Raw genomic sequence first — 13,223 nt, 5'->3', positions numbered from 1 at the left:
AAAAAAACAACAGCAACAGGGTTTTGTTACTTGTGGTCAAAGCGTTGACCTTTAACAAGGAAACAGCCATTGGAGTAAGGTATCTGAAAATCAGTGTTCATTCTTTTTTTTATTGTTTTCCTTAATGTGACCAATCTAACTCTAAAGGGGATTACTTCTAAACTTAGATTATAAAATGAATTTATCCCTCTAAATGTGAATTTTTTCAAGCTGAGCTTTAACCCTAGTCTTAGATATTTAATGACTTGGCATATAATTATGCAGTTTCTATTTGTTAAGGCTATATTTTAAAAATCATCTATCCTCATTTTACAGAAGAGAATATTCAAGGATGAATAATCCTGTCATAGGTAAACTCGGACTCCATCTTGGCTCTCTTTAAAAACAGTGGTTCCAGGGAACTTGGTGTATTATTGGTGGGGGTGGGGGGAGAGGAGCAAGGGGTCAGTGCTTAGTTTCTAGGCATCTCTGATGACAGCAACTTTTGTGAAGCAGGTTCCTGAAAATAACTAGATGTGGAGAGTAAAGGTTAGGAATTAACATTGATTTGTTCACTAATTTATTCGTTTGGCAAACACTGAGTAGTTTCCATGTTCCAGGCACTGTACGAAGGACTTCCTTTTACAATCATACCACCTAAAAATGTATTTCAGAACTGTTCAGATGTCCATGTAAAAATAAAATTATAACAATGTTAGATGGAAAACTAAGGAAATAGTTAAATAACCTCAGTTATTTTGACCAGATTTAACTCTAGAGAAATCTAAATTTTCTGTGATACCAAAAATCCCCAAAACAAAGTAAAACTTCAAAGGTAGACTGAGAGAAAATATGTATAACACGTGAATAGACAAGCACTAAGAAACCTAATAAATGGCAATGACAAAAAAGTCTTAAGAACCTGAAAGCAAAATATGCAATGGCTTTGATCGGAAAATTTACAGAAGTGCAAATGACCAAAAAGCCAGGTGAAAAGTTGCTCAGCTTTGTCTTTTGAACCTAAATCGAGACACCATTTTCCCGCTGTCAGATTGCCAACATTAAATTAAAAAGAATGACAACATCACTATTATTTAGTTATTCAGTATGAGTGGAAACAGGCTCTCATAGTGATGGAAATTTATGGGTCCCAATGTAAACTGCTATAAATTTTTAGAAAAAGAATCTATTAAACTCTTTTAAAAGCTAAAGTGTTCAGAACCTTTGACCCAACAGTCTCAGTTCTAGTTTATTAAGAAAAGCAAGTCCCACTAGTAAAGGATATATGTGGATATTTATTGTAGCGCTATCAAGTGGCTAAGAGCTACAAACAACCTGAATGTCTGTGGCGAGGGGCATGCTGTGGAGCATTATGTGGCTATTTAGAAAGCAGTTGGTAGAGTGATGTGTATAATATGACTCCATTAGGGTAGACAAAACAGAAAGGTTAAAGAGCTATTTATATGCAAATGTGTGTATAAGTGTGTGTATTTTTATGAGTATAGAAAAAGCTGTTTGAGGCTACACGCACAGTTAATATTAGTTACCTTCAAAAGTGGGGGTGGAAGGACTTTTTCTTTATAAACTTCTCTATGATATGACTGTTTACAACAAGCCAAAATTTTATAATGTAAAAGCAAAAAACAATTGAGAAGTTAAGAAACAAAGAATGAAAAGGGAAGAGGAAGTGGCCAGAGACAGGAGAAGACCAGGAGAGTAAAGTTTCTTAGAAGCAGGAAAGGAGAGGATTCCAAAGGAGGGAGGTCGCCCGTGTCAAATACTGTTAGAGAGCAAGTAACGAAGGGGAGAGGAGCATGCGCTGTGCTGAGTGGACGCCCTCTGTGGGAGCCGCCTGGTGAACTAGCAGGGTCAGAAGGTTTCGGCGCCGGGCGGAGGGGTGGTGGGAGGGGCCGGAGACTGTGGAGGGGAGCAGAGATAGAAAGAGAATCCAGGGGATTGTGTAGAGACAAGCATGATTTTATTTTTATTTTTTAAGATGGGAGAGACTTCTGGTCCTTGCCCCTTTGTAAACGTGTCACACTCGTGCACCCTATAATCACTGTTAAAGCAGAGCAAGAAAACTGATGATGTTAATGTGGAGCAGGAACGAGTGCAATGGCAGCTCCCCAAGATGGCAGGAAAGGAGGCATGAAGCTGGTTTCAGACAGAAGGAGGGACATCATACCTGAGGCTCTCAGTGTTCACAGGCGGTGATTCTTAGATTCCAGGTGGGGACCCTTGCAGGATGGCTGCTCAGCCCTGGGGGGGCCTATGGTCTAACCTGGAATTACAGGTCAGTCATCCCTGTGGGTGAAAGATGTGTAATTCTGGTAAGTTTTTAAAAAAATTTATATTTGACCTGGAGCCACTACCCACCAAAAATAAATTATTAAGGGTTACTAAAATTTGGTATTCACAAATTAAAAGCACATGCTACTAGACTTTATTCTAATTCAGTATTCTATTCAGAACACCCCAATAGAGCGTTTAAGCACTGGCAAACACTTGATGCTTGGCAATAATTGTAAAATACACAGAGTTGTAGGTCCCACAGTTTGGATTCACTGTATATCATTAGTGTTTGCTTGAGTTGGTTATGACATTTGATTGTTTCTGGTCTTGCTTTTTAATTATAAATTACAATTTAACTTTATTATTATCAGTTTACTTTATTGTTGGTTGGTTGGTTAGCCTCTCAGTGTTTCTTTCTTTTTTCTTTTTTCCTTGGATTATAGTACATTTCTAATGAAATTTGTTTTAATTTTATTTCAAAAAAGATTTTATTTACTTTTAGAGAGAGGGGAAAGGAGGGAGAAAGAGAGGGAGAGAAACATCAGTGTGTGAGAGAAACATTGATCAGTTGCCTCTCGCATGCTCCCAACTGGGGACCTGGCTTGAAACCCAGGCATGTGTCCTGACCAGGAATCGATCCAGCAACCTTTTGGTCTGCAGGCCGGCACTCAATCCACTGGGCCATACCAGCCGAGGCTCAGTGTTTCTTAATACAAATTTGGATGAACAATATTTTTGTCTTAACAATATTCTTACAACTCAACTTTAAGAGATGTGTGTGTGTGTGTGTGTGTGTGTGTGTGTGTGTGTGTGTGTGTGTCTGTGTCTCTTACGGTTCTTGTATGAATCATCCATGATTATTTTGCTAAAGTATATGTGTATATAACCCCCTGCCATTTGCTTGTATGGTGGCATGCTTCAAAGTGATATGTTTCTTGGGAATTTTTGCTATTTAAAAACAACTTACAGCATACTATCAATGTAGGTATAATAAAATTACTGGCTATTTTAAGTTTTTTTGGTTGTTGTCTTATGATATAAATCATGTTTATAATTCATACTCTTTTTATAAAAAGTAAAATTAGAAGCCATTTATAAATACATTATATAAATTATAAGCCTATACGTGCACGCACGCGCGCACACACACGCACACACACACACACACACACACACACTCTTCCAGCAACATGTTTACTGTAATTTGTTAATGATGTTTTTGTCTAATTCTTTGTTATCACCAGATTCACTTTTCCCCTCTTGGAATGTGGGAACAAGTGGGTAAGTGAGGGTCTTCTCCTCACCACAGTAGGCTTTGGTCAGAGAGTTTGGAAGCCATCACTCTACGGGAGTGACTAGGTATGTGGCAAAGGATGTACAGAGCGGCTAAATTCAAATTCAGGTAACTTATACCTCCTTGCCTAAATGACCGCGTGGACTGAGCTCGCCGCAAAAGATGTTAGGAGAGCAGGAACTGATGACATTGTGTTTTTCATTTCCTGCTTAAGGATGTAAATGAAGACCCTGGAGAAGACGTGGCCCTCCTTTCTGTCAGCTTTGAGGATACCGAAGCCACTCAGGTGTACCCCAAGCTGTACCTGTCACCCCGAATTGAACAGTAAGTATCAGTGTTATTAGTCTTCTGTAGCCTGGTGCTTCTCCTTGTTGACTAAATGTGTCTCGGCAATTCTTTCGCCACTCTTGAACTCTTAAAATGATTTTCTTAATTGACTTTTGTTTTCTTAAAAATGAATTGTATTAGGAGTTTAGATTTCAGAGTAAATGCAATTAGTATTTGCCACTGCAGTCTTCGGATGAGTCTTGGTTGTGTAATTTGTGATGTGAATACTGTACCTTTGCAGAGAGAGATGAGTAGGCAGACTGAATCTGAAATTGTGACTCCTTCCGAATGTTCCTTGGGTACGTATGGTTATAGCTTAAGGAGGACTGCGGAACGACAGCCTACCCAATTTCTTAATATATTTGTAACTAGTATAGCTATTTTTAAAAATGTAACTAGTCTCCTGAAAATATTAAGCAAATATTTATTCAGAAGTTAGTACAGGTCTATTAAAAGCAGAGAGCTTAAAAAGATGACATGTTGGAATTATTTTTCTGTGTCTAAGTAGCTCTAAATAATTTTACACAACATTCAGGTTGCATGGTACAAGTAGTTTGATATGACATTTGTGTTAACCAAATAACTTTACTTGTTGGTAAGGACTCTTACCAGGACTAGCCTCACAATGTGCTTATTGTTGGTTAAAATGCTTTAGTAGCTTATTTTACTTCAAAGGAAGCTGAAGTTCATTGAAAATAGATTGTAACCAGATTTGTTTGGGAACTTCTGACAGGACAGATTTTTCATCAGCAGAGAGATTTTTTACAGACTCTGATTGAAGTGTGTTATTAAAATTCTCTGTAAGTCATAGTCAGGGTTGGCTGATTTTTATCTGTGAGATGTGGTCATTCAGCATTCATATACTAAGCCTTTTTCACCCCCTCTGACATTAGCTACTCTAATTCATGAATTGTGGACGTATTATCTTGCACACCGATATGACATAGCTGTTTACACTCAAATATGGAAGTTATGAGCATCAATAATCTATAGACATGCTCTCTTTTATTTATATACCAGTGGCAGCACCTAGGACAGGATTTTACAGTAGCAGGCACTTGATGAATATTTTAATTTTTAATTTAAAATACCAACACATATCAGAAGAGGTCAAAGAATGCTGGAGACATTACAAGGAAGTGGTAACAAGTAAGGTTCTGTAAGAAGCACATCTGGTTTAAACCCAGGTTCTGCAGGACCAGTTTACAAAATATTTAACATCTTTGGACTTGTTTTCTCATCCGTAAAATAGGGATAATAATACCTATTTCATAGTCTTGTTTTGAGGATTATGTTAAATACCATTCATAAAGCAGTAATTAATTGCAGGGCCTGGCTGGCATTATCACAAGTAGTAGCTGTTAATATTGTTATTATTGACATAGTTCATAGGTGAAGAAAGAGTGAGTGAATGAGTGAGGGCATGGTTAGTGGGACAAGTGGGGCAGAGCGAGAGGGTGGGCAAACAGTGAGTAGGTGCTGGTCCAGAGTAGCCACTCAGTATGTACGTGATGAGTGAAGAAGGTCTCTTGGTGATGCGAAAAGAGAGAGTAATGAGACAATCCCAGGTGTAGGTAATATGAATATATTAGTTAGGCTGTAGGCAAGACTTTGCCAGCTCCGAAAAACAATTTCCCCAGCCCCCACACTACTTTTCCCCTGAAGTTACTGCATCTAGTTTGCAAATAAGCTTGCTAAAGAAGTATGCCTCCCTCTAAAAATCCAAGATGTGGCATGAAAAATTATTAGTGCAGGATATATTTTAAGTTGTTTCCTATTTCTAACATCCAGCTTTCTACACTTTCCTCCAGCTTCATTTTGTGTTAAGAACTGGCCACAGTGCACCTTTCCAGATCAGTTTCACATTTTTCCTCCCGTAGTCTGTCCTTCAGCCAGACTCACTCACTCTCTTGCTTCTGTGCTTTTGCTAAAGCTGTTATCTCCACGTAAAATGCCATTCTCTAATGCCCTCTTCCTGTTGAAATATTATACATTTTCTAAGGCCTTATTCAAATCCCATCTCTACCAAACATTTTCTTGAGTACAATTAGTCTAGCCTTTCCCTGAAGTCATAGTATTGAATTTGTATCACTCTTATAATCTGCTCACCATAGATTCTCTTAGTGATGTGCATGTTTTTTCATCTTTTACTAAATTGCAAGCTACTCAAGGGCAAGGAACAAGTCTTTTCATACCTTTAATAGCCTGAATGGCAGTATTTTAGGTCAGTAAGTAATTCTTACAAGAAAATTTGAAAACGCTGCACTGAGAGCTCTTGTATTTTTCCTGGACAGTAAAAATTTACTTAGAACTGTATTTGTATCCCTGCCTCCCCCTCTGCCGACCCCCCTGCCCCAACCCGCCACACATACACACTGACATCCTTAAGTCAGAGTTGTACAAATGAGGTTTTGGAGAAAGGTTAAAATGGAAAGTGGCCAAATTGTTATAACTTTCTAAGGGTTTACATATTTGCTAAAGTTATTAATATCTCTGGTTAACTCATACAGAGATCAGAGTATAGAACGGAAGTAATACCATTTCAGCAAGGCAAAGGTCATAGGAAAGATACTAAAAACTGAGTGAAGCAGGGTCGGTATTGTCTCTGATACTGTGTTAAGCTCTCATTTCTTTGCTGTGTTGCATACTGTCCTGTCAACTTTTAGCTATCCCAGCATTGATTATTAACTCAGACTTGGAGAGCTCTTTCAGGAGTCATGGGAAAAGCATCCCATGTGGACCCGCCCAAAGCCGATGCCAGACACTTGCCCTAGCTGAGGCTTGTACTCTTTTTGGCTTCTGTTGTGGCTCTTTCTAGGAAGTCCTAAGCTCCATGCAGTGGATTTGACAGACAGAGGCCTAAGTGAGACCAGTAGCCTAACCTGATATTAGGTCAATATGGATGAGTAAACGCTTGCATTCTGACCACCTGCTCTCCATGAGTGTGGAAGGGTATCTTGAGCCTGGGAGAGCCCCCATTTCAGTATGGCTAGTCTCTGTCTGTCCCAGCATGACCGTATCATGGGCAAAGATGTTATGTTCACATTAACTAGTCTCAGAAATTGGAAAAGGCTACTTTGGACTCTTGGCCTTCACATGGAGGAAGAGAGATCAATTTGTTGTACACTAAAGATTTCTATAGACATGGATACCAAATGTCTCCAAATTAGACATTCCCCACAAACAGGAACATCTGTCAGAGACACTGGGTAGAAAACTCCCCAGTGTATTGTAATTTATGAAGCTCTGAAAGGCAAGCCCACTTCAGAAGGCTCACTGTTTACCCAGAGCCGGGCACAGTTGCCTGGTATTTCTGGCAGCGGGAACACGACTGCCCACCTTTATGGTGTTTAGATGCATGTTGTTTCCTGGTCTCCCACTGTGCCTGTATATGGCTTACAAAGTAAATGCCTCTGAGAACTTCCTGTTCTTCTCACACAGAAACATTTATGAAATATACATATTTCAGACTCTATACATTTGTTTTCCAAGGGACCCAAATCAGTCAATTGAATTAGTTTTTTAAAAATGATGAGGTATGCAATTGAAACCTCGTGGTCAGTTATGCAAGACTGGCATTGGTTGACTTTTGGGGGGTAAGGGGGGTGGAAATCTAGTTTCCAAACCAGTTGTCTTTTTTTCCTGGCAGAAAAGATGGAGTTGTAAGTTTACATCATCAGAGCTGGCACTAAGCACGCCCCACCCTTCCCTCCTCCCCACACTGCCGGCAGTTCCAGCAGTGACACCAGAGGTTAAATGGGCTACACAGTTCTCTTCCCCGAAACGTGTGGGCCCTTTTCTTGGCATGAGCCAATCTGTGGGAGTGGTTTGAAGAAAACCAGCTCATCACTCCCTGTGCTGTTCCCACTCGGTGCATAAAAAGAGGCCTTCAGCCCCTGAGGCAGACCAGGTGGCATCTTTCACAAGTACAGAATTTGTTTTTAGAACTTTTTGTTGTTAAGTTGCAGTCCGCCTTAGAAATGAGCACTCAGATCTTACCAGCCCACAAACACCGTTAGTGAGGCCTGTGTGCCTGCGAATTTGGACGTTTATCCTGTCAGGCAACAAACACCGCAACTGACCACAATGAGAACGGGCCCTTCGCCAGGTGCTGTAGAGGATAGCAAGGTAAATGAGATATGGCTTGTGCCCTTAATTGGCTGACAATATAGTAAGGGAAATAAGAACAAATATGGCAAGTTCCAACTTGTGCTTTAGTAGAGAAGGCACAGTAAGACTTGGCGTGAGAAGCCCTCTGTTCATCTGCTTATTGGCTGACAGTCTTACTCAAGATACTTAACCTTTTTGAGCTTCATTTCATCTTCTGTAAAGGGGGATAAATCTTAAATTTCAGAATCACCTATGCCAAGGGGAGGAGATATATGTGTATATATGTATGTGTGTGTGTATATATGTGTGTGTACACACACACACACACACACCCCACACACACACGTACGTCTCCACTGTAGTGTTTGGTACATGGGCGATGCTCAGTACATCTTGAGTTAGAGAAATACCTAAGAAAAGATTTGCTGAGCGCTGTAAGAGTTCAAGGGAGGAAGAGATCATATTTCCATTTGATTTGGTGGAGAGGGCACTTAGGAAGGGTTTGGGAAGCCTGGCTCTTTCAATGTAATGTGGCTTTTCTAAAGATTGAACACGTACTACTGTAATCATAATAAAAATACATTTGTTTAGTACTTTAAAATATTCAAACTACTTTTTACTTTATCATCCCATCTGATCCTCATAATAGTAGTCCTAGTATGTGTTTCTTAATACATCTTCTTTCCTCTATGACCTGGAATCTTTAGACCCTTCCCAGTCTCCTTTGCTGTTCCCCTTCCTTCCTGAACTCATTAAATTCTGCTCCATTATGTTTCCTATAATTCCATCCCTGGGGTTCTGTGCTCTTATCTCCTTGTGGATGACCCGCAAATACCCATTTCTCATCCCAACTTTTGCCCTGTTTACAGACCTGCTTTTCTAGCCACCTGACAGGTCTGTGTGTTCAGGTGACACTTCAAATTCAGTGTCTGAAACCAAACTCATCATTCCTCCAAACTCATGTTTCTTTTTCTCAGGTGCCACATCTCAAAAGGCATTAGCCAACCTGTTGTTTTGTAGTAGAAATCTTCTCTCCACAGTATCTCTCATTTTTATCATTCCTACTGTCATTGCCTAGTCAGCCCTTCAGGTGCTGTGTCTCCTGATAGCCTTTCAACTCCTCTTCCCATTTTAGTTTGCCCAGCAGAGAACTGTCACTATCTTCCCGAAGGAATTTCTAGTCGCGTGGTTTCCTTTCCTTGCTCAGCATCATCAGTGCCTCCTGTGAGCAGCTGAATTAGGCACACCTCTCTCAGCCTGGTGTTCAGAGCATTTTCTGTTGCAGTCCTGACTGTCCTTTCTACTCCAGTCTGTGTTCTACACGTATCTTGTTGTTCAGCCAAACTGAGGTTTTGGGTGATTTCCTGTGAACTCGCTTTGTGTTTTTCTTATTCCCATACCTTTGCTTGGGCTGCTGCTTGTACCAGAACACTGAATTTATTCCCCTCTCCCATAAGAGCTGTTGAAGTTCTGTGTGTCCTCTTTGATCTCCTCATTATCACCTCCTCCATGGAACTTTTTCTGACTACTACCACCTGCCTCCCCAACAAGACTGCACTTTCTCCTCCTCTGTTTGTGCCTCTGTTGTCAAGTTGTTTCCCTGGACTATAAACTCCTAAAGGGTGGCCTCTGTCCCACCAGCTGAGGGCTGGGGAGCCACAGCCCCTCTCCTCCCTAGCTGGCCCCGCCCTTGGGCCCTGCCTGAGCTCAGCCACAGCACTCACTGATTGGACTCCCCGGTGAGGCAGAAAGCTTCAAACCTGCTGGGTCCTTTGCCTGCACGGGCAGGTGGTCTCCATAGTCCTTTCTCATTGCTGTGCCTTGTGGCTAGCCAGCAGGCATGTTTCTGAGAAATGGAGCTTTATTTCAATGGTGTGGTTTATCAGCTGAATCCTGGAGGTGGTAAATATGATTTTGACCTCATGTTACCTCTCGTCTACTCCTGTTGTGGCCTCTCCAGTCTTCCTTTCCCCCACAGTGTGCCTGGCCACAGACATGGTCACTTAGAACATTTCCCCTGGCCACTGACACGGCCGCTTAGAACATTTGGATAGCCTGGAATCCGCAAAGGCAGGGATACACGGACACTTGACTGAAGGGCCTAGGGAAAGATATGAGAGCTGAAAATTAATAGAGTGCTACTTAGAACGATGGGTGAGATTTAATGAGATTGTGGATATTAAATCCAGAAAAATCAGATAAAATAGATTTTTTAAAGCAATGAGCAAATTTAATATTTTGTGATTTTGTTAAAATTTAATACTGAATTCCACATCTGAACAGGATGGAAATTTTTCACCTAAGGTGCTCAAATATTTTTTAAGAATAATTAGAAAAATTATATAAGCTAACACTGTTAGATTTGAAAGAAAAGATGATTCTTGCCTTTATTTTTTTAATTTTTTTTTACCTACATCAATTGTCTCAAGAAATAAGACCCCAAATCTCCTGGGTTGATTTCGTGTTAGAATTTAAGTAATGGAATATCCTAAGCATGGTTTAAGTTAGCATTGCTCACATTTACTTGAGTCACTGAGATAATCTTATAATAAATATTGTGTCCTGGAGGGTCCCCCCACTTTGATAAATACACACTTCTGAGTACGCTTAGACAGCCCGCTGTCAGGAGGAGACATGTATTGGTTTTAGTGCAGCGAGCTCTCCCAGCCTCTAGGGACTTGAGATGTGCATTTTACTGGTCTGGGAGCGGGGCCAAAGGGGCTCTTCGTGACTTAGAATGGAATTCTGAAAACTAAGCAGCAAGTTTTCATTAGTGAGTTTGGCATTTTGTCTTGCTTGTGCCTCTCAAAAGATTAAGAGCTCAGCCTGCACTTTGAAAAATTACAAAAAAAGAACCAGAATGGAATTTAGTTGAGGGAGAAAATCAATCAGCCTCCAAATACCATATTTTTGGAAACATTCTGATATAGAACTCTCACCTCCCTGCTGCCCGAGTTAGTGATATATCAGTGTTTTTTTATCTAGCTTTCTTTTTAGGCAGAAAATATGCATTTAGAAAGAAGTATATACATCTGTGATAACTCAGATCTCACTGGTACATGTTTCTTAAACTTGTCTGACCCTTAAGCTCTTAGATTTATTTTGTGTCTGCGGGCAGTTTTGTGCCTTGTTTTTCTTCAATGCTGTTCTCTTTAGAGTAATGATTAGCTTAAAATGATGTGTTTTTATTTTAAAAATCAGGCCTAGCACCTTCCTGCTAAACATCTCAAGGGTTTTGTGCAATATTTTCAGTAATGAAGATGAGAAATTCATGATTTTCTGTGCAACATTATATCTCAACAGCAAAGCTCTGAACACTGAGCATTACTGTTTTATGCAGTGAATGTTCATTTATATTTATTCACAAGTAGGAAAATATTCCTCAATGGAAGGTCTCAAATGAAGAATGGTAGTTAACAAAAAACATTAGGAGCAAAGAAATTATGAAGTGGAAGAGAAAATGGCCTAGAATGTTTCAGAACTGATGGAAGATACCAATCCTCAGAAACAGGAAATACAAGAATCTCAAACAGGCTAAATAAAAAGAAACTGACACCTAGACGTACCATCTGAAACTGCAGAATACCACAGATGAAAAGTATTCAAAATTGATATATTCTTTTTTTAAGTATATTTTATTGATTATACTATTACAGTTGTCCCATTTCTTTCACCCCTTTATCCCCCTCCGCCCTGCACCCCCTCTCCCAGCAGCCCCCCCCCCCCCCCGCCTTAGTTCATGTCCATGCATTGTACATGTAAGTTCTTTGGCTTCTCCATTTCCTACACTATTCTTAACCTCCCCCTGTCTATTTTGTACCTACCATTTGTGCTTCTTATTCCCTGTACCTTTTCCCCCATTCTCCCTACCCCCTCCCCTCTGATCTCCATTTCTATGATTCTGTTCCTGTTCTAGTTGTTTGCTTAGTTTGCTTTTGGTTTTTAGGTTCAGTTGTTGATAATTGTGAGTTTGTTGTCATTTTACTGTTCATAGTTTTTGATCATCTTCTTTTTCTTAGATAAGTCCCTGTAACATTTCATATCATAAGAGCTTATGATGATGAACTCCTTTAACTTTACCTTATCTGCAAAGTACTTTATCTGCCCTTCCATTCTAAATGACAGCTTTGCTGGATAGAGTAATGTTGGAGGTAGGTCCTTGCCTTTCATCACTTTGAATACTTCTTTCCAGTCCCTTCTTGCCTGCAAGGCTTCTTTTGAGAAATCAGCTGATAGTTTATGGGAACTCCTTTGTTGGTAACTGTCTCCTCCTTTCTTGCTGCTTTGAAGATTCTCTCCTTATCTTTAATCTTGGGGAATGTAATTATGATGTGCGTTGGTGTGTGTTTCCTTGGGTCCAGCTTCTTTGGGTCTCTCTGAGCTTTCTGGATCTCCTAGAAGTCTATTTCCTTGGCCAGATTGGGGAAGTTCTCCATTATTTTTTTCAAATGAGTTTTCAATTTCTTGCTCTTCCTCTTCTCCTTCTGGTACCCCTATGATTCGGATGCTGGAACATTTAATGTTGTCCTAGAGGCTCCTAAGCCTGTCCTCATTTTTCTGAAGTCTTGTTTCTTTATTCTGTTCTGGTTGAATGTTTATTTCTTTCTTCTGTTCCAAATCGTTGATTTGAGTCCCAGTTTTCTTCCCTTCACTGTTGGCTCCCTGTGTATTTTTCTTTATTTCACTTTTTATAGCCTTCAGTTCTTCCTCTATTTTGTGTCCGTACTCAATCATTTCTGTGAGCATCCTGATTACCAGTGTTTTGAACTGTGTATCTGATAGGTTGGCTATCTCCTCATTCCTTAGTTCTTTTTCTAGAGTTTTCATCTACTTTTTCTTTTGGGCCATATTTCTTTGTCTCGGCACACCTGTTATGTTGTAAGGAGCGGAGCCTTAGATATTCACTAGGGTGGGATAACCCCTATCACAGCATTGTGGCACTGTATGTGGGGGAGGGGTCAGAGAGGGAAGAATGCCATTTGCTCAGCTCTCAACCCACTTTCAGTCACTTCCCCTGCTATCTACAAGCAAATTGGGCCCTTCTGGTGCTGATTCCAGGGTGGGTGGGGTTGTGTATGTTCTAGAACCCCGTGGGTCTCTCCGACAAATTCTGCGGTGAGGCTGGGAGTTTCTCCTGCTGCCACAACCCCTATAGGTTTTTACAGCCAAAGGTTTTGAGACTCTCTTTTCCCCGCAGTGGAGCCCTGGATTGCGCGGTCTA

The 13,223-nt window shown here is 40.4% G+C and overlaps 1 protein-coding gene across 2 annotated transcripts in view; it reads left to right on the top strand.

Annotated features, from left to right (window-relative positions):
• The window catches only part of BABAM2 (BRISC and BRCA1 A complex member 2), a 347,541-nt gene that overhangs the window by 175,858 nt on the left and 158,460 nt on the right, over positions 1-13,223 (top strand). For both annotated transcript variants that reach the window (XM_054568447.1, XM_054568456.1), the window contains exon 7: positions 3,780-3,889. In XM_054568447.1, the coding sequence (XP_054424422.1) occupies positions 3,780-3,889 (110 nt within the window). The remainder of the gene's footprint in view (positions 1-3,779; positions 3,890-13,223) is intronic.

The sequence above is a fragment of the Pteronotus mesoamericanus genome, unplaced genomic scaffold (genome assembly GCF_021234165.1).
Source record: "Pteronotus mesoamericanus isolate MK-2021 breed Mesoamerican mustached bat unplaced genomic scaffold, CSHL_Meso_final contig_101, whole genome shotgun sequence".
NCBI classification, from domain to species: Eukaryota; Metazoa; Chordata; class Mammalia; order Chiroptera; family Mormoopidae; genus Pteronotus; species Pteronotus mesoamericanus.
Note: the sequence above shows the minus strand (reverse complement) of the source record. Positions and strands in the feature narration are given on the sequence as shown.